A 27,675-nucleotide genomic window follows, 5' to 3' on the forward strand; every position below is an offset into this window, starting at 1 on the left:
GGCTGGGGGTGCGACTTAATGGCGTCGGCAGTGGAAGGGGAGGGAGTTGAGAGAGAAAAAGATTGCGTGGAATGTAGGCGCATGCACATGAGAAGAGCACCTGCCAATTGCCAAAGGGAGTCAGGAGTTGGGGAGACTGCTTCTATTATCAGGACAGCAGCCGGCTTAATTCACTCATGTATCAAGACGGCGCTCAGTTTGCGAGGTAAGATTTGCGGGAGTGTTTTGCTTGTCTTGAAAAACACTTGCAAATCACGTTACTCGCAAACCGAGGTTTGACTGTGTATATTTTTACCTTGAAGGTGTATTTATCTACATTATGATTTGTTTTTTGTATATGTATAAAATTGTTAAAATTTAAATAAGAAAATACACAAATGGAGAAATATATACATTTACCTACCTCCAAGAAATGTAAAGTTCCTTTTAGAAATCGGCCTCATTGTTCTTTCTGTAAGAGGGTTCAGCAGCACCCATGCTCTGGAGCAGGGGTGTCCAACCTGCGGCCCGAAAGCCACATGTGGCCCTGTGAAGTATTTTGTGCGGCTCCGGTCAAGGGCGATGCAGTGTTTTCCTCTGCTGCCCCTGGGTGTTTACCGTCTTGCCGGCTCCCTCCTCTGTCTTACTGCAGCGTTTGCGTGTTTGTGCGTCCCCAGAAACATTTTTTTCGGCCAATGCGGCCCAGTGAAGCCAAAAGGTTGGACACCCCTCCTCTAGAGGAAAATCCATACCTTGCACATGGAAGGGTTTTATGTCATACATTACATTTTGTTATCTGCATTATTTAAGATACTTATTTGTTATCCTTTTTTTTTCCCACTTGTGTCCTGGTAGTGATGGTGGCATTATTGGGATCACAGAGCCTCGACGTGTAGCTGCAGTAACCATGTCACAGCGAGTAGCTAAGGAAATGAGCTTGTCCCACAGGTAAGAGGCAATCCGTGATGCAGCTCAACACCAAACGTTTAGAAAGTCAATAAAAACCTATCTCTTTGACAAATTTCTCTGACTCCACACTTCCAGATAAACCTGACTAAACTTAACATAGCAATGTAAATTCGAAAGTTCTCTGTAATATCTGTCTGTATACAGTCTCTTCCCTTGTAAACCGCTTAGAACTGTTTATGGTATGGTGGTATATAAAAATAAAGTTATTATTATTATTATTACCTGTGTAAACGCAGGAAGGAGGTCAGTAGAAGAGAAGCATCCTGCACTTTTCTAAAACATGGTTTCTGCATATATTTCTTTTGCCCATCATATTCCAGATGCTGCCAAAATTAGGCAAATGCTTAACCAAACTGAAATAGTAGACCACTTAGATCAGGGGTAGGGCACTCCGGTCCTCGAGAGCCATATTCCAGTCGGGTTTTCAGTATTTCCCCAATGAATATGCATTGAAAGCAGTGCATGCAAATAGATCTGATGCATATTCATTGGGGAAATACTGAAAACCTGACTGGAATATGGCTCTCGAGGACCGGATTTCCCTACCCCTGACTTAGATAAATGGGATACCTCTCAGAGCTTCAAGCTTATGTTCATGCAGAATTTCTTTTCTCTTTCTAGGCTGTGGAGTCTTAGTAAGCATAATTTTCAAATGGTTTTATCTGGGTAACTACTTGGCTAAAATAATTGATTGAAAATGCTTCCTTCCCCTATTTCATTTTAAAATAATCAAACTACAGAGGGAGAAAGAGTCTTGTTCAGCTATTATAAGTGGGAGATCAGGGTTTGATCACTTCAGTATCGGGTGGTTGCTTGGTTTGTAATGTTCCTCAAGTTTCTAAGTTTGTTTAATATTTATTATATCCCATCCATCAAGAGATTATCTGTGCGGTTTACAATACTAACACAATAATTGAAAAGGAAAGAAGAGGTGATGATGGTAATTATTCTCTGGAATTGCTGCTTCCCCTTAGGTGTCCTATTATAAAATTAGCCTCTTATGTAAAATATCTAAAAAGTGCTTGATTTATAAAGACAACTTAGGCCCTTCTATAAAGTAGATTCCACAGCAACCCCCAGTAGCACATGGATTCTCTCACACAGATTCACCTCTGCTCTGGTGTACATGTGCTTATATACAGTGTTCCCCCACAAATTCGCGGTTGGTGAATCACGGATTCAGTTATTCTGTCTCTTCCAGTCAGAAAATACAGGGAATGAATCCGCAAATCAGCCTTCTGCACAGCTGATTCCTCCTCTCTCCCCCCCCCCCTCCCCCCCCACCGGTCTGCCAATCAGCCTTCTACACATCCGATTCCTCCTCTCTCCCCCCCCCCTCCCCCCCCACCGGTCTGCCAATCAGCCCTCTGCACAGCCGATTCCTCCTCTCCCCCCGGAGCATATCGGGTATGATTTACTGCACCTACCGGCGCCCCAGCCTTTTTACAGACTCAAAACCACATTTGCGGTTTTTCAAAATTCACGGGTGTTCCTGGAACGGACTCCCCACGAATTTCGGGGGAGTATTGTACTGTTCATCTTAACTGCCCTGATCTACCCAAACTACACCCTTAGGAAAACCTACATTCAATCTGTGTATACCTGATTGCAGCCAATTTCCATGTGGAAATTGCTTTATAAAATGATCCCCTAAATATCCAAATGGAAGCCGTGTTAAGTATATCTCCAGAGTGGAAAAATCCCCCCTTCCTTAATTCTTTGCAGCAGTGCTTCCCTCAGCACAAGACTGGAATGGAATCCAAATGCTTGTTTAATTATAACAAATAACGTGTTAATGCAAAGCTTTGACCTTTGTTAGAATTAACCCTGCAGATCCCAGACTGAGAGGAATGAGCTTTAAATTTGTGGAATTACTACAATCTGAGAAATTCATCATACTTGTATAAATGCTATGTAGCCTCGCTTTTCTACTCAGGGTGGTTTCGTATCAAATCCGATATGAAGGCAACGTTACAGATGAAACAAAAATTAAATTCATGACCGATGGTGTGCTTCTAAAGGAGATTCAAAAGGTCAGTCTTTCTTTTGTCTTCACCTGTCCCACAACAACATAACCAGCATAGTAATCATATGGGATCCATTTGTGTTGTGTTTTCAGGATTTCTTGCTGATGAAGTACAAAGTGGTTATTATTGATGAAGCCCATGAGAGAAGCGTCTATACAGACATCCTGATTGGCCTCTTGTCTCGCATTGTGCCTTTCCGTAAGAAGGTGAGCAGGAGAATTAGAGGGGATATGATAGAGACCTACAAGATCATGAAGGGCATAGAGAAAGTAGAGAGGGACAGATTCTTCAAACTTTCGAAAACTACAAGAACGAGAGGGCATTCGGAAAAGTTGAAAGGGGACAGATTCAAAACCAATGCTAGGAAGTTTTTCTTCACCCAACGGGTGGTGGACACCTGGAACGCGCTTCCAGAGGGTATGATAGAACAGAGTATGGTATTGGGGTTCAAGAAGAGATTGGACAATTTTCTGAAGGAAAAGGGAATAGAGGGGTATAGATAGAGGACTACTACACAAGTCCTGGACCTGTTGGGCACGATGGACCTCTGGTCTGACCCAGCAGAGGCACTTCTTATGTTCTTATCTTGCAGTCAGGCTGCTATAGCTTTAAAGCAGTTTATGGCATGCTTCCAGGCTATCTCATCCCTCATTTTACCCTGAGTTATTCTAATAAGAGCTCCCGAAGAGTACACCTGTTCGCATAGCCTTCAATAAAACTCTGTCATTACAAAAAGTTCCTTGAGAGAACCTTTTCCTTTCAGGCGGCCAAATTGAATATATGGCTTGCCAAAATGGTGTTAGAAGCTTCCTCTTACCTTGACTTTAGAAAACAGATTAAAAACACAACTATTTAACAGACTAGAATCTTAACGTTGTCTATTCTTTTAACCTAACTTATTTTTATCCTATTTTAAATTGTTTGTATTTCTTTATATAGTTAGCGTTTTATTTTGCTGAATCTTCAGAAGATTTTAATCTGATGTATGCATTTGCATTGTGTGTATTGCACTTGATTGTTGTGAACCGCCTAGAACGTTCGGGCATGGCGGTATATAAAAATAAATTATGATTATTAGCAGATACTTTGCTGTTTGGATAGGAATAACTGAGCAGACTGAATGGCTATTTGGGCCCTGATTCTACAAACAGCATCTAACTCCTAGATGCCATTCGACACAGTTGTCAACCAACCACTAGATGCCATTTATAGAATAGCATTTATTGGCGCCTAAGCATTAAAATCCTTAGTTGCATTCTATTTAGGCCATAATGGGTAATAGGGGCTTTCGCACTAATGGCCACACATTAATGGGAAAATTAGCGTGTGGCCATTAATTGGGAACATACAAAAATTGGCTATTTTACCCCAGCAATAAAAATGACCTTTAGAATGCAGAAGGACACACTTAAGGCCACTTTGTAATGTGGTTTGGTAAAAGGGGCCCTAATATTTTTGCAAATCTCACGCTCTGATGCAAAAATTAGCGCAGGTCCTGTGAAAAAAAAAAAAAAAAAGCTCTGTTTTAGGGACGCACTACAAATGAGCTAAGGGCCAGATTCTATAAATGACGCCTGAGCGCACCCACGTTGTAGGCACCACTCCGCTCAGTTGTCAATCAACCCCTAGGTGCCGCTTGTAGAATCACGCCTAGCGGCTCCTAAGCTCACCTGGGCATCACAGCTCCATAGAGGTAGGTGCCGGTACATTAGGCCAGATTTTACCAAGCCTAATTTACCAGGGCCTGACTCGGACACCTAGTGACGCCTACGTTTTCCACGCCTGTCACATCACTACAGCATACCTAGACACTCATTGACTCCCCATTCAAGCGAGAATCTTATTCAAATTCTTCTGTTTACTATTCAAAGCCCTGAATGGCGCCGTCCCTTCCTACCTGAACGATCGCTTTATCCGGTACAACACAAGCAGGCCAAGGAGAACCCAGACTCTTTTCACTCACCCCCCCCCCCCAATCAAAGGCACACAACGCAAGAAGATGTACGACGGATTGCTAGCAACTCAAGCAGCTAAACTAGACCACCAACTCGCCCACATTCTATTAACAATGCCTGATTTCAAAACCATCTGAAGAGAAATAAAGACCCTACTATTCAAAAACTTTGTCAAGACTAACTAACTAATGCCATGCCAAAGCATCATTCATTTCAGTCCCAGGCACAATCTTGTAATTAGCCCCTAATCCAGTAATACTCCTGGAAATGTCCAGCTTACCTCTTTTGTATTCCGCTTAGAACTGCAAGGTTAAGGCAGAATAAAAGTCGCTAATATAATGTAATGTGTTCTCCACCCCTAACCATGCCTACTTTTCAGGTAGGCATTGTTAGGAATCGGAGGGCGTCTCAGCTTAGGCGTTGGTAAATACTGCTCTGAGTTCCATGTGGAACTCTTACTTGTTTGGGTTTTTTAATTTATCAGTTAACTTCAGAGGCGCAGTGAATTACCACGCCATTTAAGCTAATTGAAACAATTTGGTTTGCATGTTGAGTTTCGTCAGGCATGGCTAGGTGTCAGTTAGGGCATCGTTTATAGAATCTAGCCCATCATTATGTGGGGAAATACCCATGTTTAAATGCATTAAGCCCATTTTTTTTTTAGCATATCTAAGTAAAAGGGCCCTTAAATTTCTAGCTGAGAGAGAGACACAGTTTAAGAAAGGGCATTTAATTCCAAATTGTCCTCCTGTGTTGATGAAATATTTGTCTGTGTGCAGAAAGGGCAGCCTCTGAAGATGATCATCATGTCTGCCACACTCCGAATTGAAGACTTCACGGAAAACAAGAGATTGTTTCCCACACCACCTCCTGTTATAAAGGTATTTTTGGACCTAGAAAACCCACAGTTGCTATCACTTCTATTCAAAACTGATTTGTTACACTTTTAGCAACTATGCAAAAGCACAAGACTTTTTAAAACAGAATGCATTCGATGGAGCCATTTTCCATTCAGCATCTATTCATTTGAAACCTGCTTTAATAATCCCTCTCTAGGTTTGTTTGTTTTTTTAAAGTCAGGTGGGGTAATCTATAACATTGGTGCTAACATTTAAGCACTGCATATGTGCTTAAATCTTTGGAATAATGGTATTTACAAGGGGCCGCTGAATAGTTCTCAGCCCAGCCAACAAAGTTGGGGCAGCCTCCATCAGTGGCTATACACTTAGTCCAGTGATTTTCCACTTTTTATTGTTATGTTGGAAAAATATGGACTAGGTGGACTAGGTGTATATAGCCCTCAATGGAGACTGCCTCAGCTTTGTTGGTTGGGCTGAGAACTTTTCAGTGGCCCCTTGAATGTGCATTTCAGTGCACATACACATCTGACTTCTAAAATTACACCTAATTTAAATTGCACCTAAGTGTAATACTTGGTGCATATTTGTAAGGGTGATATGCATGTGGGTGGAACTCAGGTGGGGCTCAAACTAATGCTTGTAACTTACAGAATTACTGTAAGTTACATTCATATCTGCAACATTTAGGCACTAACACACAAGAAAGTTTGAGCACGTGTTTAGGTGTGAATTTAGGGAAGGGAGATGCCTGTTTATTTATAAAATAAGCTCCATCATATGCTCAGTTATAATTTTGCCCTCTTGGAGTGGGTGGGAGAGAAAGCTGCATCTCTCTGCTTCAGAAAATAAGACATCATTGAACCAATCTCGTGAGACTAAACAATTGACTGTGATCTAGTCAGCGATGCTGAGGTTTAGAGTTCTGTTTTGGTGCTCATTGCCTGCTTGAAATGTGGTTTCCTTTGTATAGGTGGAAGCGAGACAGTTTCCCGTTACAGTCCATTTCAACAAAAGAACCCCCCTTGATGACTATGCAGGAGAATGCTTCCGCAAGGTCTGCAAAATCCATCATATGTTGCCTACAGGTAAGTTTCCTGCACATGAAAATGCACAGTCCTGATTCATTGTTCTGCAAATACGCTCTTAATGTAGCATGGAGCTCTTCCCAACATATATATATATTGGAATATACCGTGTTTCCCCGAAAATAAGACAGTGTCTTATATTCATTTTGGGCCCAAAAAAAACACTAGGTCTTATTTTTGGGATATGCACATAGTCATCTCTCCCTTCCTCTCCTTCACCCCAATTCTTCCTCTTTCCTTTCTCTCCCCCACATGTGCAGCATCTTTCCTCCCCTCCCTCCCATCCCCCTGTGCAGCAGAAGTTTGAACAGCTTCTATCCTTCCCTCCCTCGTGCAGCAGAACCATTGCCCAGCTTCTATCCTTCCTTCCCTCCCTCCCATCCCTTGTGCAGCAGAACACTTAAATCAACACTTGAGCACCCCCCACCATGCAGCCGAACCCCTGCTGACCCTCCATCCTTCCCTCCCTGCCAACTGCGAGCAAGCCCTACCTTTAACCGAAGCAGCAGTAGCGCGGCAGAGTGAAATCTCCGATAGACAAGGCCAAGCAGCCTGTTTAGAGTGCTGCCGGCCTGACATTGCTTCAGTCTAAAGTAGGGCTCGCTCGCAGTCAGCGAGGGGGGAGGGAAGGATGGAGAGTCAGCAGGGATTCAGCTGCGCGGTGGGAGAGGGGCGGGGGGGGCGGTTTGCAGAGTTGCCGGCGAATCCCGGGACTAGGTCTTATTTTTGGGGTAGGTCTTATTTTCGGGGAAACATGGTAGCACTGCAGAACCCTTGTCTTGAGAATGACATGGGGACGGGTACCTGTGGTTAACCGTGAGATACGGACAGGGACGAACTTTGTCCCCAAGTCATTCTCTAAAAACCTGAGACTAGTATCAATATGTAAAAATGTAACACTTCTTTGACAATTGGCAACTAAATTCATTGATTTTAAAAAAGAACCTGAAAAAGCTGCTTTTAGATTTAAATGAACTACTATAAAATGACATCATTTGTGTCTGTTATGGTAACAAGAGTCTAGTGTGCTGATCAGACTTCTGCCCTCTGCAATATCCTTCCATCGTGTGCTCAGCTGCTTAAGCGTCTTACTGTTACTGCAACAGATTCATCCATCATTCCTGGCATCAAGAAACAGTTCCAGCATTTGATAAACACTTATTTTCCTGTTCATCCACTATACGGTGTAGGTTCTTTTCCACATCCATGTCTGAAAGACTTTCCTAAATGATGTCTAAACATAGGCAACTGAATCTTTAGGACAGTTATACCAAAACCAGATCGAAATGGAAGGCACTATTTGTGATTTATAAAGAGTTGTGCAGAATATTGTCCCTTTTTATACTTTAATAAAAAGATTTAAATATAAAACCATAGGTCCATGGAGACAAGGTGGGGATGGGGACAGAGCTCACGGGGATAGGACGGAGCCCAAGGGGTGGGGAAGGGGACAAACTTTGTTCCCGTGTCATTCTCTTTCTTTTCCTTCCTTTTAAGAGTGGAAGTTGGCAAAGAATCCTTAGTTTTACATGGCTGCATGGGAACGACACTGGTTAACTTTGAATTTGTTGACAATAAACGTACTGTCACACACTATGTTGGGTTATTATCCTGTGCTGGTGTGAGAGCTCTGCTTTAAGTGACCTAAGAAGTAGGATTTAGAACATAAAACTGCCATCTCCGGATCAGACCATTGGCCCATCAAGTCCGGCGATCCGCACACGCAGAGGCCCAGCCAGGTGTACACCTGGCGTAATTCTAGTCACCTCTATGCCTCTCGTAAGGAGATGTGCATCTAGTTTGCATTTAAATCCGGGAACAGTGGGTTCCACAATAACCTCCTCCGGGAGAGTATTCCAGGTGTCCACCACTCGCTGCGTGAAACAGAACTTCCTGATATTTGTCCTGGACTTGTCCCCCCTCAGCTTCAGTCCATGTCCTCTTGTCCGTGACACATTGGACATTGTAAATAACTTTTTTTCCTGCTCTGTTTTATCAATTCCTTTCAGGTGATAGGACAAAGTACAATAATGGGTTTCAAAAAGGGCTTAGATGACTTCTTGAAGGAGAAAGGGATTACAGGGTATAGATAGAGGGGTACTATACAAGGTACTTCAGGATTAGGGCATAAACAATTCAGGTGGAGGGAACTTACAGGTCAAGGACCTGGAGAGCCGCCGCGGGAGCGGACTGCTGGGCGCGATGGACCCCTGGTCTGACCCAGCAGAGGCAATACTTATGTTCTTATATCCCCCCCCCATAATCTCCTCTTCTCAAGGGAGAACAATCCCAGTCTCTTAAGTCATTCCTCGTATTCCAAGTTCTCCATACCTTTTATTAGCTTTGTTGCTCGTCTCTGCACCCTCTCCAGCAGTTTTATATCCTTCTTTAGGTTGGGAGACCAATGTTGGACACAGTATTCCAAGTGTGGTCTGACCATTGTTCTATAAAGCAGCATTATAACTTTCTCCGATCTACTCGTGATTCCCTTCTTTATCATGCCTAACATTCTAATTTTTTCCCAACTCGTTATTTAAATTAGCAATAAGCAAACGTGCCTTTGCCGAGGAATATTGAGCTATTATAGTGTTGCATGTTAAAAGCTGGTTAATATTCTGAGCGTGTGCTTCAGCGAAGTGAACTAGTGGCCAAGCTGTACTGCAGTGCTGCTTTAGACTGGGCTGGTTAGCTTTTTATGAGTCAGCATTCACTTTGACAGTCAGAAATGGCTTCTGGCCATTTAATTTGCTTGTCTGAGGCTAACCAGCTTTATTCAGTGTCATTTAACTTAATAGCTTGGAAAATGCTTGGTTAGCGCCTAGGCCCAAACTGGCTACTTTGTGGGCATTTCAGGGACATAGGTTTAAGTGCCAATATTCAGTATTTAACCAGCTAGGGTAACTGCACAAACAGGACCTCAAATCACGGTCCTATCTTTATGTGGTTCATCACAGCTGGTTAAGTGCTGAATATTATACTTAGCCAGCTATGTTTTATCCAGCCGCATATGACCAGATGTCCAATGCCAGTGCCCGGACATGACCCAACATTGAATATCTAGGCATAAAGATGGTGGTAGGTAACCCCCCCCCCCCAAAAAAAAAAAACTGTTGACCATCACTAGCTGAATATCTACCCCTTAGAGCCTTTTGTGTGTTACAACTGAGGAGCTGAGTAACACATAAGCGCAATGCCATTCTCTTCCTGCAGGAGGCATCTTGGTGTTTCTGACTGGTCAAGCGGAAGTACATGCCCTCTGCGGAAGACTAAGAAAAGCATTTCCTTACCATCGTAGACCCAAATCTGAAGGTAAAATGGTGCCTGAAGTTTCCTGCTTACCTCCATCATTCATTATTTTTTTTTTTTCTTTCTGTGCTGATTGATTTCACCATACAAGTGCTTACAAATCGCAGCTTTAATAGCCTTGAAGTTAAGTTATTTTAACAAAATCCAAAAGAAAAGTGGGTCCAGAGTGCTAAATGCTCCGACGCTGCTCCAGTGCTCATAGGAATTCTATGAATGTTGGAGCGTTTAGCACTCTGGGCCATGGTAGAAACTTCTACCATGGCTTAGTAAAGCCCAACATTTATTTTGCCAAATTAACATGTCACAATTTAATACAGAAATTTGAATGTCATGGTGTTGCCAGCATGAGAGAAAATGAGAAAACTATCCCTGAGGTTTACCTAGATCAGGGGTGTCAAATGTGGGTCCTCGAGGGCCGCAATCCAGTTGGGTTTTCAGGATTTCCCCAATGAATATGCAGGAGATCTGTATGCATACAATGAAAGCAGCGCATGCAAATAGATCTCGTGCATATTCATTGGGGAAATCCTGAAAACCCAACTGGATTGCCGCCCTCAAGGACCGACATATGACACCCCTGACCTAGATGGTTGCTCACTTCTTATTGAAATCTCTGTGTGACGTTTGCTATACAGTGCCTTTATTTTTCAGCCCAGTCAACTGGTTAATGTGTTCTGAGACATTGTTCTTCTCAAGGTTGTGCTTTTTGTATTTTTTTATTTTTTTTTTTAAGAAAAGGAAGACTCGGCTGATGACATGAAAAAGTTTAAAAAAGCAAAAGCAAGGAGAGCCAAAGTAAGTGAGAGAATTCAGGGGTGAAACATGTGTGTAAAAGTACAATTAATTACCCAGGCAAATGACTTTTAAAACTTAGCCTCCATGTCTTTGAACAAATAATGAAAAAAAATGTCAAATCTGACATGCAGACTTTTGCTCCAAACAAATCTGCCCTTAAGAGAGCAACTTTATCGGTAGGCATCTGGTGTAAACAGGGCTTAATTATTGAGGAACGGCCAGATTCTGGGGTTGACGGCAGTTAAAGAATAGAATGGGAATGGTGGTTGAAGTGAATTGGGGTGGAGATGGAGGTGGATATGGAGAGGGATAGGGATATGATGTATTCCGGAAAGGCATTTAAGATCTAGTGTTAAATGATCATAATAATTACAAGTCAAAGATCTTGATGCTTTTTTGGAGTGTGTTTCTGTTTCTCTCTATGCTTATTTTTATCTCTATTTTGTTTACTTTAATTATTATTTTAATTCTATCTTTAAATTATTTATTCATTACTTGTTGGAATATTTCATTTCTATCTCTATCTCTACCTCTACCTCTGTCTTTTTATTTTTATTTTTCATACTGTTTCTTCAGGTACTTTAGTTAGATTGTGAGCCTTTGGGACAGTTAGGGAATTTCCAAGTACCTATCTTATTTATTTAGTTTTTATTTATTGTATCTTTAATACATCATTTTTGTAAACCGCTTAGAAACCACACGGTTATTAGTGGTATATAAGAATTAAATTAAATTCCAGAGAAGCAAAGGGATTTTGCTCAAATCAGTGGTGTAGTAGGGGAGGGGGGAACAGCCCTCCCTGGGCGTCATCTTGGTGGGGCGCCAGCATCTGTCCTCCTCTCCGCCCCCCTCCTTCCCGACCCCCCTGTAGCACGCCCCTTCCCACGTACCTCTTTAATTTTCCCAGCGTGATCAGTATCACGATCTTGCTGCCTGCACCGGTGTCGGCTCTCCCTGATGTCACTTCTGGGTCCCATGCCTTGGAAGTGTCATCGGAGGGAGAGCCGGCACGACATGGGCAGCAAGTTTGTGAAACTGCTCACGCTGGGAAAATTAAAGAGGTATGGGGGAAGGGAAGAGGATATGTGCGCTGCAGGGAGGGGCGCCGCTCACCCTCGCTACGCCACTGGCTCTAGCCCTTCCATGTTGTGAACCTGGAGCAAAGCATTGAACAGTTAATGTAATCATAATCCATCCCCCCTTCTCCCGGCCCACCCAAGCCTTTCCCAGCTCCAGTTTCACTTCCTTTTTAGCCCTGAATGAAAGTACACTTTGGGTGCAGACGGTCACATCTGCTCACTCTTGTACATGCATGCTGGCAAAATACATGCCATCATATCATCAAATATTATTTTACATCTGTCAACATTTTATAACAGACCATTTATGTGCGTGAAAATAACTGTAAAATTACCCTCTGGTAAACACAAGGACATAGAGAGGTTTTCCAACCATAGATTTCAAGGGAACCGACATGATCTTTGTTCTTTGTCAGATTAGGAGGATTAAGATGAACAAAGATCGCATTATGCATACTCTGTATTTTTTTGTTTTTTAAAGATCTTGCCCAGAATTAACCTGGATAATTACTCAGTCATACCTATAGATGAAGGAGATGAAGACCGAGATGCTGGGATTGATGATGGAGAAGAAGCCTTTGATGATGATCTAAATTTAGGGGATGGTGTGCTTGAAGAAGGTTCTGAATTTAATTAAAATTATCTGACAAATGTTTATTTGGTTTTTTTATAAATCTTTATTCATTTTACAAACTTACAATAAGTGTATCAACAAATACAATCATTTGAACTTAGATATAACACTTAATATTCAGCAATAAGTCAAGTTATAAAGTTTATCACCCTCCCTCCCAACCAAATCATATTATGTACTAAACACATATACCATTTAATAGATACTTTCCTATCATCCTTACCATTAATAAAAGATCAGAAACTCCCCCCCCCCCACACCCTATCATGATCTTATACTATTAAGGAAAAAATGGAATCTATTCGTTATAATAATTTGTTAATGGCCCTCAAACATCTTGAAATTTATTAAAATTACCATTCTGCGTGGCTATTGTTTTTTCCATTTTATATATATGACACAACGAATCCCACCAAAAACCAAAAAATTAAAATTATCTGACAAATGTGATATCTTTACAGTCTTAAGACTACAACGGGAACTCATAGCAGCCATTTTGATGATGGCTCTGCACGGGGCAGGAGCGTATGATGATCGATCCTGCCCCGCATCACCGCTAGACCTCTGGGGAAGGTCCAGGATGTGGAGGTGGGTCAGAGCTGGCCATGAAAGTTGTCTGCGATTATTTCAATATTCGTGGGCCGGCTCTGCCCCTAACCCTTGTGAATATTGAGGGTCTGCTGTACAGTAACATAGCAGATGATGGCAGAAATAGCTCACTTGGCCCAGTTATTCCTATCCATAATGCCAAGCATATATCCCAGCCACCCGCCAGAAAGTGTGACCATTTGGAAGGTATCATCTAACACAATGTCACTGGCTTCCATTGGACTCCACCTACATGGCTATCAGGTCCTTTATTTATTACACATGGCTCACCCTAAATAACAATATTACTGTATATTGTACTGTGCACCATTGGCATGCCTTTGCTGGATGACAGTTAATCAAATAATATTAATCAATCAATATTCAATATACTAATTATCTCTCAATACTAGTATATCTGGTGCCTGTATCTCTGTCTATTTCACTGACCTGATCAATCCAGAGTATATAACCTGCTAGAGAGGCCTAGCCTCATAAGCACCTGTATTTCTTCTAATCTTCCTTGCAGTCTGCTAAACACACACAGCTGTGTATTTGCCTGAGATTTCCACTACTTTCTTTTCATATTCATTTTGTTATTCACGTGGTACATATTTGTGTGTCTACTATATAATTTACCCCCTTATACAAAACCGTAGTGTGGTTTTTAGCACCGGTTGCAGCGGTAACAGCTCTGATGCTCATAGAATTCCTATGAGCGTTGGACCTGTTGCTGCCGTGGCCATCACTAAAAGCCGCGCTACAATTTTGTTAAAGGGGTTTGCTTGTTTTGGGGGGTTTTTTTTGGGGGGGAGGGGTTGTTTTATGCACTTTGCATTAATCTCTTTAGTCACTTCCCAGGGGACTGTTAGTGTGAGGGTTTTGTGATGATCGAACAAGGGTTGCTTGTTAGTTATGGTCTTCCTTTGTGTTTAATTCTTTTAATTCTGATTTTTTTTTAATGTTTTGACATTGTTATTGCACTGGATATTTTTGTTCTATTATAATCTGTCCAGTGTTCTTCAGTGAGTGAAAGGGTGAATGACACATGTTCTAAATGAAGTTAAATTGGACCTTTTTCTTCTGAGAAACTAACTGAAAATATGGAGGATCTAAGAAGATGTCAAACTTGTAATGAGAGGAGAAACAAACAAAACCGCAGACTGTGTACAAGATGCAGGCAAAAATTTATTGTACCAAAATTAAAATGCAAATAAGTAAAATAAAACCCTTTTACCAATCAAGGGATCCGACGCGGTCCGTGTTTCGGACAAAGCTTCGTCAGGGGTCCAAAGTGCCTGTATATTGTGTTCGCCGAGGATCGCTGCAAAAAAGTAAAGCGTCTCAAGGAAGCAGTAAAAACTTGTAATGAGATCCACTTGCAACATATATATATATATATTTTTTTTCAACTTTCCAAGTTTATTTAATCTTTGATATACCGTTTATCAATATATACCTAAACGGTTAACAATTATCAATGTTGTTGTTTTTTTTAATCTTTATTCCTTTTTATTTCTCTCAACAAGTGTACAATATTATTACAATTAATTCACATAACTCACTTGACATTCTTAAACAATATTATTATACATGTTTTAATTCCCCCCACCCACCTCCCATCCCTTCCCATATCAATAAAATAATCTATCCAAACATATACATACTTAGACATCCCTCTTCCATAATACAATTAATCATACATTAACCTATCCCTCCCCCCCCCTTTCTTCCTCAAACTCTTTTTTCATTTTATTATATACATTAATGCACAACAAATATATCTCATCATATTACATATATCCCCTAATATTTCATAACAACATATTTCCAATAATTTTACCCCCTTTCCTTTTCTATTCATACATATATACCATGTTTCTTATATCCATTAATCAGTTGAAATATACCGCTATTTAATTAGATTATCCTATCCCCCCCCATTTCTACAAATTATCCCCTAAGGAAAAAGAATAAACCTTAATCATTATAATATTCAATTAATGGCCTCCACACCTCCTGAAACCTTTTAAAATACCCCCTCTGTACTGCAAGAAATCTTTCCATCTTATACATATGGCATACTGAGTTCCACCAGAAACTACAATTCAGTCTAGAACAGTCTTTCCAATTAGTCGTTATTTGCTGAATTCCCACACCAGTAAGAATCATCAGTAATTTATTGTTTGCTGCAGATATTTGGCATTTAGCCCTCATGCACATTCCAAAAACCACTGTGTCATAGGACAATGCCACATGACTCTCCATCATTAGGTTAACTTGATCCCAGATTGATATCCAAAATGCCTGAATACATGGACAATAAAATAAAAGATGGTCTAAAGTTCCAACTTCAATTTTACAATGCCAGCATCTATTAGACTTAGAGCAATCTAATTTTTGTAATCTAGTAGAGGTCCAGAATGCTCTATGCAACAAAAAGAACCATGTTTGCCTAATAGATGTCGACATCGTACCTTTAATTCTCCAAGACCAAATACGTGGCCATTGAGATGCATTAATCTGATGCTTAATCTCAATGCTCCAAATATCTCTTAATCCATTTTTAGGTTTCTTATTCAAATAATTAGATATAATTTTATACCACTTTGCGGCCTGGTGTCCCAGAAAATTTGCCTGGAAACATAAGAATTCTAAGCTGTAATGATCATTTAAAGATTTCCATTCAGGGAACCCCACCTGAATAGCCAGCTTCAACTGCAACCACTTATAACTTTGTTTTTTATTCAGACCATATTTATGTTGCAATTGTGAAAAATCAAGCAGCTTACCATTATCAATTACTTCTTTTAAGGATCTTATATCTGCTTTAATCCAATCCTTCCAGACAACCTTAAACCCGCCAACATATATATTTTTGAGGAGGATAGCTGAGATTAGTTTGCAAGTAATTCGTACCCAATGTAACATTTCTTTTCATAGCTGATGAAAATTCTCCTCCCACTACTTATCTCCTTTGCAGGTGAGGCATCCGACTCGTCCCTGCCACTCTTCGTTCTCCCTCTCTATTCCTTGCTAGCACCAGACAAGCAAGCAAAGGTACCAGTTTCTGCAACTTGTAATATATGTTAACACCTAGGGGGTCATTCTATAAGCAAGCACTTCCTTTGAAGTACCCCAATGTGGTGCTGTGAAAGCCCCTATTCTGTAACTGCATCTGGGCGGCCAGATTCCAGTAAAGAATACTAAGGTAAGCCAGTATCGGCATACCTCACATTTAGGCACTTGTAGTCAGCCATAGACTTGGTGACACCCAAATGCGGCGAAGGGGTGCGGTGCGTAACTTAGCTCCTCTTTTATAAAGGTGCACTATGCTTTTTAGCGCATGCTAAATATTGCGTGCTAAACATGCGCTAACGCGTGCATGTTATCCTATGGACACGTTAGCGATTAGCGCACACGATTCAGCGCACGCTAAAACGCTTAGCACGCCTTTGTAAAAGGGGGCCCTACTGTAATTTGCGCATGTAAGTGGCAGCCCCTCCCATACCGTCTTTCATTTACCTGCTATGCCGTGTCCACAAGCCCTTATGGAATAGCACATAATTGTGCTGCTGCCACCGTAAGTAACGGTACTACCTACTTGAGTAACCGGCATCCTGTTTTAGAATTGTATTTATATTGAAGTAAAACCTCCAGCCTCGGTTCCAAGTGCAGCTCAGAATACCTTGACTGTTGCTTCTAATTATTGGGACAAGTCACCTATTTGTTGAAGATAACGTCAGTGTTCATATGTCTTCGTTCCCAGAACCAGCCCCCAGAAAGGCACAAAACAACCGGCCAGAGCTACACCCTACATTTCAGCTGCCTATCTTGGCGTAAATCACAACTAGGTAGCCGCTTAAGCCCACCTAATGCCACTTCCGGTGTTGGTCACGCCTACTGTAGCGTTCCGTGGACTAAAGCAGCTAAGTAGTCATGATTCCGGCGCCTTTTATTTAGGCATCGGTAGGCGCTTCAACTTAGATGGTTTTTGCCGTTTCTAACAGTGTTTTTCAATTAGCTTGGGTGCCGGCAGGGTGTATGCCAATAACTAAGTTTAGGCGCTGGTTTTAGAATTTCCCTCAGTGCTGATATTCTACTGTGCTATTCAATTAAGTGCCAGTGAATACCAGTGGATAGGTCTGCACAAGCAATTTAACCAGGCAAGAGTCTTTCCTGCCCAGTTAAATCTCTTTGAATTTCAATCCTGGAGACTTAAGTTTACTACTAATAATTTCTGTAGCACTATCAGATGTACACAAAACATGTAAAAGACAGTCCCTGCTTAGTAGAGCTTACAATCTATTCAAGACAGACAAACAGGTCAAATGAGGGATTATGGTGTTTCAGAGCCATTTGTGTAGGTAAATTTATTTATGTGGATTTAACTGGGGAGGGATAAACCTAAGGAAGGAGAGTGTTTGGGCCCAGGATGGTAGAAATTCTACTCAAAATTTGACAGATAAGAGTTGTATGCAGAATTTAATTGCATAGAATTCTCATCAGATTAATGACTGTTGTCCTTAATTTTATTTTATGTCTAGCATATCATCTGGTTTGTTTCATTGTTTAGGTGTTCAGACCCCCTCCCAGTGGAACGAGGCTGTGTGTTGTAGCAACCAACGTTGCAGAAACGTCTCTCACCATCCCAGGGATCAAGTATGTTGTGGATTGTGGGAAGGTTAAGAAGCGGTTTTATGACAAAGTGACAGGGGTGTCTTCATTCAGAATCACTTGGGCTTCCCAGGCATCAGCCAATCAAAGAGCAGGGCGTGCAGGTCGTACAGAGCCTGGGCACTGCTATAGGTTGGTTGCTCTTTACTGATGGAACCTTTTCACTTGAAGTTGAGGTTTAATAGTTACTAAATTCAATTGTTTTCTTTTCTCAGGCTGTATTCGTCTGCAGTGTTCAGTGATTTTGAGACCTTCTCTCTACCTGAGATCACAAGACGCCCTGTGGAAGATCTGGTGCTTCAAATGAAGGCATTAAATATTGAGAAGGTTAGATGGTGTTGTAAGCTCTGTGGGTTGGTAGGAATAGGGTTACCAGATTTTACTTACATAAAATCTGGACCCATAGACCCGCCCAGTTTCACCCATCCCTGCCCCCCTCAGCCTATTCTCGTCGGGAGGGAGGGTATCTGTTCATGCGCGGGGTGACATGATGATGTCACATGCGTGCCTGTGATGTCACCGCATTGCAAGCACGGATGCCCCCTCCTGATGCGATCTGCTTTTCAAAACCTGGACAAAGTGCCAGGTTTTGAAAAGCTATCCGAACGCCCGGACATGCCCTCGAAAAAGAGGACATGTCCGAGTAAATCCGGACATGTGGTAACCCTATGTAGGAAGTTATATATATTAAGAACCAAAAAGAAATGCAGTGCCAGGGAAGGCTATTAGCTGACAAAAGGATGCACTTCAATGTGTTCTGAAAGAATATGTGTCTCTTGACCCTGAGCTGTGAGATTTATAACTGCTTAGATCAGGCCTTGACATATTTTTATAAAATCTAGATGCCAGTCCAAAATCTTAGAAGCCACAGTTGAGACCTCTCTCATTTTCATGCTCCACCCCTCTCAACACTGTTTCAGTGAATTGGGGGGGAGGGGAAAACCCCTCCCCCCTCTCAGATCAGCAGTAGCTCTTTCAGAAATTGATCTACTAAGACTTTCTCCCAATTCTTTGTCTGTGGGCAAAGAAACTTTAGTAAATCAGTTCCTTAATAATAATAATAACTTTATTCTTCTATACCGCCACAATCTTGCGACTTCTAGACGGTTTACAGTCAAGAGAGCTGGACATTCAGCGAATTAAGGTGCCTCTGGAAATCACAGGTATAATTGGAGAATGACACAGGGACAAATTGTTCCCCATCCCCGCTGGAACTCATTTTCCTGTCCTGTGAGTTCTTTTCCTGTCCTTGCCTCATTCCTGCAAGCTCCATCCTCATCTGCACAAGCCTTAAACACTTTAAAATCATAAGTGTTCAAGGCTTGTGTGGTTAAGGTCGAGCTTACAGGAATGGGGTAGGGGCAGCGGAGACGGGGAATTTAAGTTCTGCGGAAACTGGAAAAATTTGTCCCCATGTCATTCTCTAGGTATAATCTAGCAGTCTCTGTTCCCATAGCAGGCTGTTAACTGTTTGACAGCACCGCCTTGATGGGCGAGGCGATTGTCTCTTCACATATCATCATGGTTTGAGCCCCCATAGTCTTTCTCTCGCCCATTCCCTGCCCCACCCAATCTTCCCTACAGTATTTGAAACTGTGAGACATTCCAAATTTCCTGCATTGCATATCTCGATTATCGTGGTGCAAAGCTGGGAGAGACCGTTTGCAAAATAAGAAAAAAGGAAGGGGGGGAACCATTTGAAGTATGAAACCTGGGGTTCTTGTTTGTGAACTTTTCATTTTCTGAGCCCATCACTATTACCAAGTCAGCCCCAGAATCTGGATGGATGTGCATGTGTGTGCGGGAATGATGTATCTCTTTATTTCCAGGTGGTCAACTTCCCTTTCCCAACCCCACCCACAACAGATGCATTGATAGCTGCTGAGGAGTTATTGATATCCTTAGGAGCTTTGCAAGAGCCTTCCAAATCTGGACGGTAGGTTCCTTTTTCTAATCCCTGACTGTAAACCGACTGCAAATACTCACCATTTATTAATTTTGAACTAGATTAAAGCTTAACATTTTATTGTTTCAAAATCACTTCAGTGGGTTTGAATGTTTTAGGGTTAACTGGAGGAAAATTAATGTACAGAGTCTTTGGAGTTTATAGCATTGCTCTTTAGTAGCTAGAGGCAGATCTATTTTGAGTTTAGGTCAAACTGCAATACTTATTCAATTTGATCTCTCAAGTGCATTTGATCTTGTTGGTGTGGTATATAAACTTAAGGTTTAGTTTAGTTTAGATCTTACAGGATTGTGGTTTGGTAGGTTCAATAATGGATCAAAGGATTTTTATCCCATAGATCAGTGTTTTTCAACCTTTTTACACCTATGGACCGGCAGAAAGAAAATAATTATTCTGTGGACTGGCATCTGTCCGTGGACCGGCGGTTGAAGAACACTGGGCTAAGTCGTGGGCCAGACCCCGCCCATCTCTACCCAATCTCCACCCCAGACCCTGCCCCATAATTGCACCTGAAACAACAAAATCTCCCAAACCCCCTAGAAGGAAACTGAGATGAGAGGGAGAGACCGCTAGTAGAGGGGATTCGCTCAAAAGAAAGATAAATTCGATTAAATATTACTAAAGTATATAAGAGAGCCCTCAGTCACACAGCCTTCCTCCAGTCTCCCGGAGATAACGTCACCCGTCTCCCGGAGTGACGTCACCTCTTCTGCAGTTCAAATCGGAGGCGTCCATCCCGGCTCAAGCGCCATTTTCTTTCACTGCCAATTTGCTACAGCCCGCTGACTTTGGGGCTTCTGCTTTGAGCCAGCCGTTCCTGAAGAAGGGGGTCTACCCCCGAAACGGAGTCCCGTAGGACACTTGGTTACCCGCTGGCTGTTTTTTCTTGAGAAGCTAAGTATCTTCCATTGGCTTTATTATTGAATTTGGACACTTGAACTTTCTTTCTTTGACCCCCCTGGATCAGGGGCAGAGACCACTAGTAGAAAGGGTGTTTTTGATTTTGTACACACTTTTCTGCACTTTTGTGTTATTTATCACTAAAACTCACAAGAGAGCCCGGGGATGTTTCACAGTTGACACCTTTCTGGGTGCAAACCAGTGACAGCCGTTATCTCCGGGAGACTGGAGGAAGGCTGTGTGACTGAGGGCTCTCTTATATACTTTAGTAATATTTAATCGAATTTATCTTTCTTTTGAGCGAATCCCCTCTACTAGCGGTCTCTCCCTCTCATCTCAGTTTCCTTCTAGGGGTTTGGGAGATTTTGTTGTTTCAGTTATATTTTCTTCTCCCATTTTTCAGGTTCATTCAGGACCCATAATTGCACCTTGCATGTCCCATGCCTCATCTGGAAGCCTTCCCTCTGATGTTGCAACGTCAGAGAGAAGGCTTCCGGTTCAGGCGCAGGATACCTGTAGGAACCATTGCCCGTGGCTTTGTGCACTGAATCAGTTAGAAAGAGGGAGCTGGCTCGAAGATAACGCTGCATTGATCGCACTGTGGACCGGCGGTTGAAGAGCACCTTTTTGGGCCTGATACACGTGCTGGCCCTGTGGACCGGCAGGAAATTTTTGTGGACCGGCACTGGTCCATGGACCGGTGGTTGAAGAACACCGCCATAGATCATGCAAGGTTAAAATGAATGGTTGTTTATCGACTAGCTGGTCATTGGATTGTGGTGTGCCGCAGGGCTCTCCCCTATCTCCAGTATTGTTTAATATTATGATGCACTTGTTAGAGCAGACCAATCCATCCCCAGACGCAGCACAGTGAAGAGGAAGGGAGATCGAGTCATCCCCCCTTCACTGCACCGGAGGGCAGATCGTCTTTGGCGGTTAGCTCCGCCCCCAGAAGCCGTTTCTTCACCTGGTCTGCCTTCCAGCACTCTTAAGAGCTCAGCAGACCAGGCCATTCCCAGACGCAGCACAGTGAAGGGGAAGGGAGATCGAGTCATCCCCCCTTCAGTGCACCGGAGGGCAGATCGTCTTCGGCGGTTAGCTGCACCCCCAGCAGCCATTGCTTCACCTGATCTGCCTTCCAGCCTTCTTAAGGGCTCAGTAGACCAGACCATCCCCAGATGCAGCACAGTGAAGGGGAAAGGAGATCGAGTTATCCCCCTTCACTGCACCAGAGGGCAGATCGTCTTCGGCGGTTAGCCCCGCCCCCAGCAGCCGTTTCTTCACCTGGTCTGCCTTCCAGCCCTCTTAAGGGCTCAGCTGACCAAGCCACCCCCCTTCTTCTCCCTGCTCACCTTCCAGCCCCCCTAAGGGCTCAGCGGACCACACCGCCTCCCCAATTTTTTTTTATTTTTTTTTTTTTTAAATGAGGCTCACTCCCAATCGGCTCCTTAGCCGGCACCCTTATCTCACTTCCTACTGGTCTATTTACCTTGTCTTATTATTTCTGCTACCTAGCAGCCTCAGATCAGCCCCTGTGGTCTCCACTAATTTTCATCATGAAGCCACCTCCTTGGTTCCCTCTTGTCTTACTCTGCTCATTTTGCAATACCACTCACTGCACAAAACCTCTCTCCCCAATATATTTGATTCCACTAATGTTAGTGAGATCTGCCCTGGTCTCAGAATCCCCGTGCAGGTGCGCACCAGAAATTACCCCTTTAAAAAAATCCCTCACGGTGTTAACTATGCTTCTTTAAAGCCTGTACCTACTGCAAATTTGTCCAGCCTTGCTCCGACTCCCTCACTCCATTCCTGACACTGTATTGCAATGCCAGATCAGCATGCAACAAGACTCAAATATTAAATGATTTACTAAGAGATTCTGATCCTGGATTCTTGTGCATTACAGAATCATGGATCACAAAAGATGATTTATTTACACAAAATGAACTCTGTTCCCACAGCTGTCAAGGCCTCTTCTCTTCCAGAAATAGCCGGAAAGAAGGAGGCCTGACACTTCTCTACAAATCATTCTTTGACGTTCAGCTTCTCGAAAAGGGTAGCAACACACCACTAGAGTATATGCTAGCTTCAGTCAATGATGAGCTCCATTGTTACCCATTGGGCATTCTGCTACTATATTGTCTACCAGTCCCCTGGAATAAATCCTCCGAACTCCTCTTCGAGACCATAACAAGCACTTTCCTAAAATTTCAAAGATTACTGATTATTGGTGATATCAATCTCCACCTTGACGACAACACCAGCAAGGATGCAATTGAATTCAACAACTTTCTCACCTCTCTGGGCTTTCCCTCCCCTGAGCCCTCCCCAGCCCATGAAAAGGGGCACACTCTAGACCTTACGGACTACAAAACTCTAGCCGAAGGTGTTCGTTGGGAACATGTCCCCTGGTCTTACCATTTTTTTAGGTACTTTCTGTCTCCCAATTTTCATGTCTCACCTTGGAGGTTCAACCCCATGCCACAAAATCTATTACCATCTGCAAAATTGCGAGTGAACAGTTCTGGACCCAATTTTTCAACCTGATGCCCTAGAAACCAACTGGCACAACTGGGTAAACCTCTATGAGACTACCTACTGCTCTCTCGCTCCTCTATCTTCTAAAATGGTCTCCTACTCCCACAAGGCCCCCTGGTATCTTCCGTACCACAGAGAACTGAAGAAGAAATGCCGAGTACTGGAGCGTAAATGGAAAAAAATCTAAATCCCCCGCAGATAGACAGTCTTCATTGTTTAACATCTGATGCTCCTTAACCTCTAAAAACGACTCCTCTATTCTCCCCTCCTCTCCAGCAGCGGACAACCTAGCAAAATTCTTCAATATAAGGGTCACTACTATAAGAAGCTCTTTTCCATCAGCAGTCACTTACAATTCTCTGGCGCCCAGCGACACTAACCCTATCCCAGTAGACAGATTCTGGACAGTCTTTGAGCATGTATCTGAAGCCCAGGTCTCTAAACTGTGCCACAAATTAAGATCCTGCAAATGTGCCCTGGACCCGTTTCCTTCTTACCTATACGAGGAAATTCCCACACAAGCTATTTCATCTCTCACCAGACTTATCAACTCTGCCTTACTATCAGGCCTATTTTCCGAAGAAATAGAACACATTGCCCTGACCCCATTTCTGAAAAAAGCTGATCTAGACCCATCCTCCCCTTCTAGCTATCATCCTATAGCAAATATTCCTCTCCTGACCACTTGGCTCTCATCTTACTTAGAGAGATTCTCCATTCTATTACCTTGCCAATATGGCTTCAAACCCAATTTCAGCACTGAATCCCTACTGGCCTCATTAATCTCAAAGGTTTAACAACTTCAATCTTGTAATAAGTTTGCTATCCTACTGCAATTCGATCTATCTGCGGCCTTTGATGTTGTCCACCATGATATCCTAATTTACCAACTTTCTGAGATAGGCATTGATTCCACAGTTTTAGACTGGTTCTTGACATTTTTACGATCCCACTCTTACACTTTAGCATGAATGGCACCATGTCTTCTCCTTGGAGACCATTATGTGATGTCCCGCAGGGTTCACCTCTGTCCCCTATTCTTTTCAACATCTATATGTCTTCTTTGAAACTGTTCCATCTATCTCCCTTCGAAACACTATATACATATGCAGATGACATCCTCGTCCTTGAGATAGATTCGAACCTCACTAAGAAAATAACAGCTTGCATAACGAAACTCCAATTCTGGGCCCTCGCTGTACAAATGAAGCTGAATGAGTCCAAAACAAAACTACTTTGGCTTGGCCCAAAATTAGATCAGCTACCCACGCTCATTTCACTATCTTCTGGTCCCGCACTGCAAATTGAATTCTCAAGCAAAGCTTTGGGCATCATTATTGACTCTACACTTTCCTTTAATGACCATCTCAACTCTCTGGTAAAAAAAAATGTTTTTTTAGTCTTCACATGTTGAGCAAAGTGAGATCCTGCTTCCACCAACATTTTGCTGTCCTTGTACAATCAATCATTCTTTCCAGATTGGACTATTGTAACTCCATCTTTCTAAGTCTAACCAAGAAAAGTCTTCAAAGACTTCAGCAGATCCAGAACACTGTGGCTAGGTTGATCTTCGCAAAAAGTAAATTGGATCATGTTTCCCCACTTCTGTCAAAACTTCACTGGCTTCCAATGATTTCTAGGGTTCACTTTGAATGTACCTGCCTAACATTCAAGATCCTACATGGCATTCTTCCTCCCCTAATTCCACTATCTTGGAATTCCTCGAGACTTGACATCCCCAGATCCACCCAAAAACTTAAACTATCTTTCCCCTCATTAAAAGGCGTCATCTATGCAGGAAAATTTGGGAAATCTCTTTTCTTCAAAATCACTGAGCTTTGGAATAACCTTCCTGCCCTGCTGCGGAATCTGGGCTCCTTCCAATTATTCTGAAAGCATCTGAAAACCTGGCTTTTCTCTAAAATGTAAAGCTCACCCACCCCCTTTATAACCACTAATCAATTCTTATTATGTTCTTCCCTCATTTATTAAAGTACCTGTAAACCATGCCGAGCTCTATCTTTATGGAGAGGATGCAGTATATAAACTTAAGGTTTGGTTTAGTTTAGTTTAGAACTCGAAAGATATGTTTCCAGTTATATTTTTGCTGATGATGTCGGCATTCTTTTATCTTTCAATAGTAAGGATTCTGATTGGAGGATGTCGAAGTGTTTGCTCACTACAGTTGAACAATGGATTACTACTACTATTATTTCTTTAGCGCTGAAAGGCATACGCAGCTCATAAATTGAAGATAAATGCAGAAAAAAAACAAATTCCTTTGCTTGGGTCCATCAAGTTTGACTATATCAGATCTTTTGTCCTCTTTCTGCCAGAATGGTTATAAGTTAGAAATGCAAATTAGGATCTTGAGAGTTCAACTAGACAATATGTTAACTATGAAATATCAGGTTAATTTAGTGAGTAAAAAACTTTTGGGGCTTTTAAGGAAATTAAGATTAGTTAGAAAATGTGGTGTTTTTTTTTTGTTTTTTTTAATTCTTTATTCATTTTATAACTTACATCAAGTGTACAGTAAATATCAAACAATTATAATACAACATCACTTGAAAAATCTTCAATATCATACACCAATAAGATTTAACTCCCACCCCCTCCCAAATTCATATATAAATAATATATACCACCTGAAAATGATATCTTATGACATTCATATATATATTCTTAATGGAAAACCAAGAAATTTCAGCATTTTCACTTGTGGTCCAGCCATTAATTCTTTCGCAATTGGATTATTGTAACAGGGCTCTTTTTACTAAGGTGCACTAGCGTTTTGTTATGTTTTTTGTATAATTCTCAATGCTGGCGTTAGCGTCTAGCGCACATGGCAATGTAGCGCGCGCCATTCCACACATTAATGCCCTAACGCAGCTTTGTAAAAGGAGCCCATAGTTTATTTTGGGTATACTACAAGACTCCCAAAGCAGTGTATCGCAAATTGTGTGCCGTGGCACACTTGTATACCTACTGAGATTTCAGGTGTGCCACAACACACTGGGTAGGAGAGTTGCTGGCTGACTGCCTACAGGACGTGCCTCTCGTGGAGAGAGGCGCATCCTGTAGGCAATCAGCCGGCACCAGCGCCTCTCCTTCTCTCCGACCCTCTTCCCTGCTGCCCCCCCCCACACACACTGGTAGCTCAGGGCCCGTCTGGAGAGCCTTCGCGGATGTCAATGTGATGATATCATGCATGTGTGTGACATCATCATGGCGATGTCCGAGCACTTCCGGATACCTCGAGCCACGGCCACTACATTTGGTGTGCCGCGGCCCAACAAAGTTTTCAGGACACTATCCTAAAGAGATTACAAACGGTTATATTCTCGGTTCCCAAATATGAAAGGATTACACCTTACTTTATTCAATTTGGTTACCAATTTTTGCTAGATTAATTTATAAGCTCTGTGTATTGGTTTTTAATATTTTACATGCCTATCTCCTTCTTATTTGCTGGATTTAGTTCCCTTAATGATTGGTAGACAGGGTCACATAAAACTAAATCAATTCTGTTTACAATTTCCATCGCCTAAATCAATTAAGTTATTGCGTCAACTTCGTGCATCTTTTAGTTATCAAGCTCCAACTATTTGGAATAAACTTCCTCTCACTGTTAGATCAGAAACTAATTATTTCGTTTTTAGAAAGCTTTTTAAAAATACCAGTTTTATTCAAGAAGTTTTTGAACTGATCGTTTTAATGATTTATTTGAATATTGCCTCTTTAACCGGGTTTGTTTCCAGTCATCTGCTTTATTGTAATCTGCCTGGAACTCATAAGGGCTATAGCAGAATATAAAAAAGCTTTGTAATGTAATAGCTAAGCTCGTAACCTGTTTTCTCTGTTAGGCTCAAGGAACTGGAGAGGGCAAAACTGAGCTGTCCCATTAGTCCACTGGGCAGAACCATGGCCTTATTCCCTGTGTCACCACGATATGCTAAAATGCTTGCGCTGAGTGGGCAACAAAGCTGTTTGCCCTACATCATTACCATAGTGTCGGCCATGACCGTGAGGGAGCTGTTTGAGGAGTTTGACAGGTGAGTCTCTGTTAAAACCAATTTATTTATCAAACCTTCACTTCAGAATCAGTTTCCACTGGAAGAGAATGAAAAAAATTTGCTGCTGGAGAGAGACATGAAGGAAATGCAGTACAAATTATGGCAAATAGAAAAAAAATATTAAGGCCAATATTTTGCCTGGATTACCTTTTATATCCTTTCACTCTTCGGTCATGGGTAATCTTCCATGAATGTCAGTACACTTCTCCCTCCGAATCTGCGGGTTTAATACCCAAAT

At 42.1% G+C, this 27,675-nt stretch overlaps 1 protein-coding gene across 2 annotated transcripts in view; it reads left to right on the forward strand.

Moving 5' to 3' along the window:
* Nucleotides 1–27,675, forward strand: part of DHX37 (DEAH-box helicase 37) — a 90,183-nt gene that overhangs the window by 28,282 nt on the left and 34,226 nt on the right. For both annotated transcript variants that reach the window (XM_033955440.1, XM_033955441.1), the window contains exons 7-19: nt 835–927; nt 2,885–2,981; nt 3,068–3,181; nt 5,710–5,811; nt 6,761–6,875; nt 10,086–10,184; nt 10,915–10,976; nt 12,537–12,675; nt 16,261–16,337; nt 17,854–18,086; nt 18,170–18,281; nt 19,784–19,890; nt 27,228–27,416. In XM_033955440.1, the coding sequence (XP_033811331.1) occupies nt 835–927; nt 2,885–2,981; nt 3,068–3,181; nt 5,710–5,811; nt 6,761–6,875; nt 10,086–10,184; nt 10,915–10,976; nt 12,537–12,675; nt 16,261–16,337; nt 17,854–18,086; nt 18,170–18,281; nt 19,784–19,890; nt 27,228–27,416 (1,539 nt within the window). The remainder of the gene's footprint in view (nt 1–834; nt 928–2,884; nt 2,982–3,067; nt 3,182–5,709; nt 5,812–6,760; nt 6,876–10,085; nt 10,185–10,914; nt 10,977–12,536; nt 12,676–16,260; nt 16,338–17,853; nt 18,087–18,169; nt 18,282–19,783; nt 19,891–27,227; nt 27,417–27,675) is intronic.

The sequence above is a fragment of the Geotrypetes seraphini genome, chromosome 8 (genome assembly GCF_902459505.1).
Source record: "Geotrypetes seraphini chromosome 8, aGeoSer1.1, whole genome shotgun sequence".
NCBI lineage: Eukaryota > Metazoa > Chordata > Amphibia > Gymnophiona > Dermophiidae > Geotrypetes > Geotrypetes seraphini.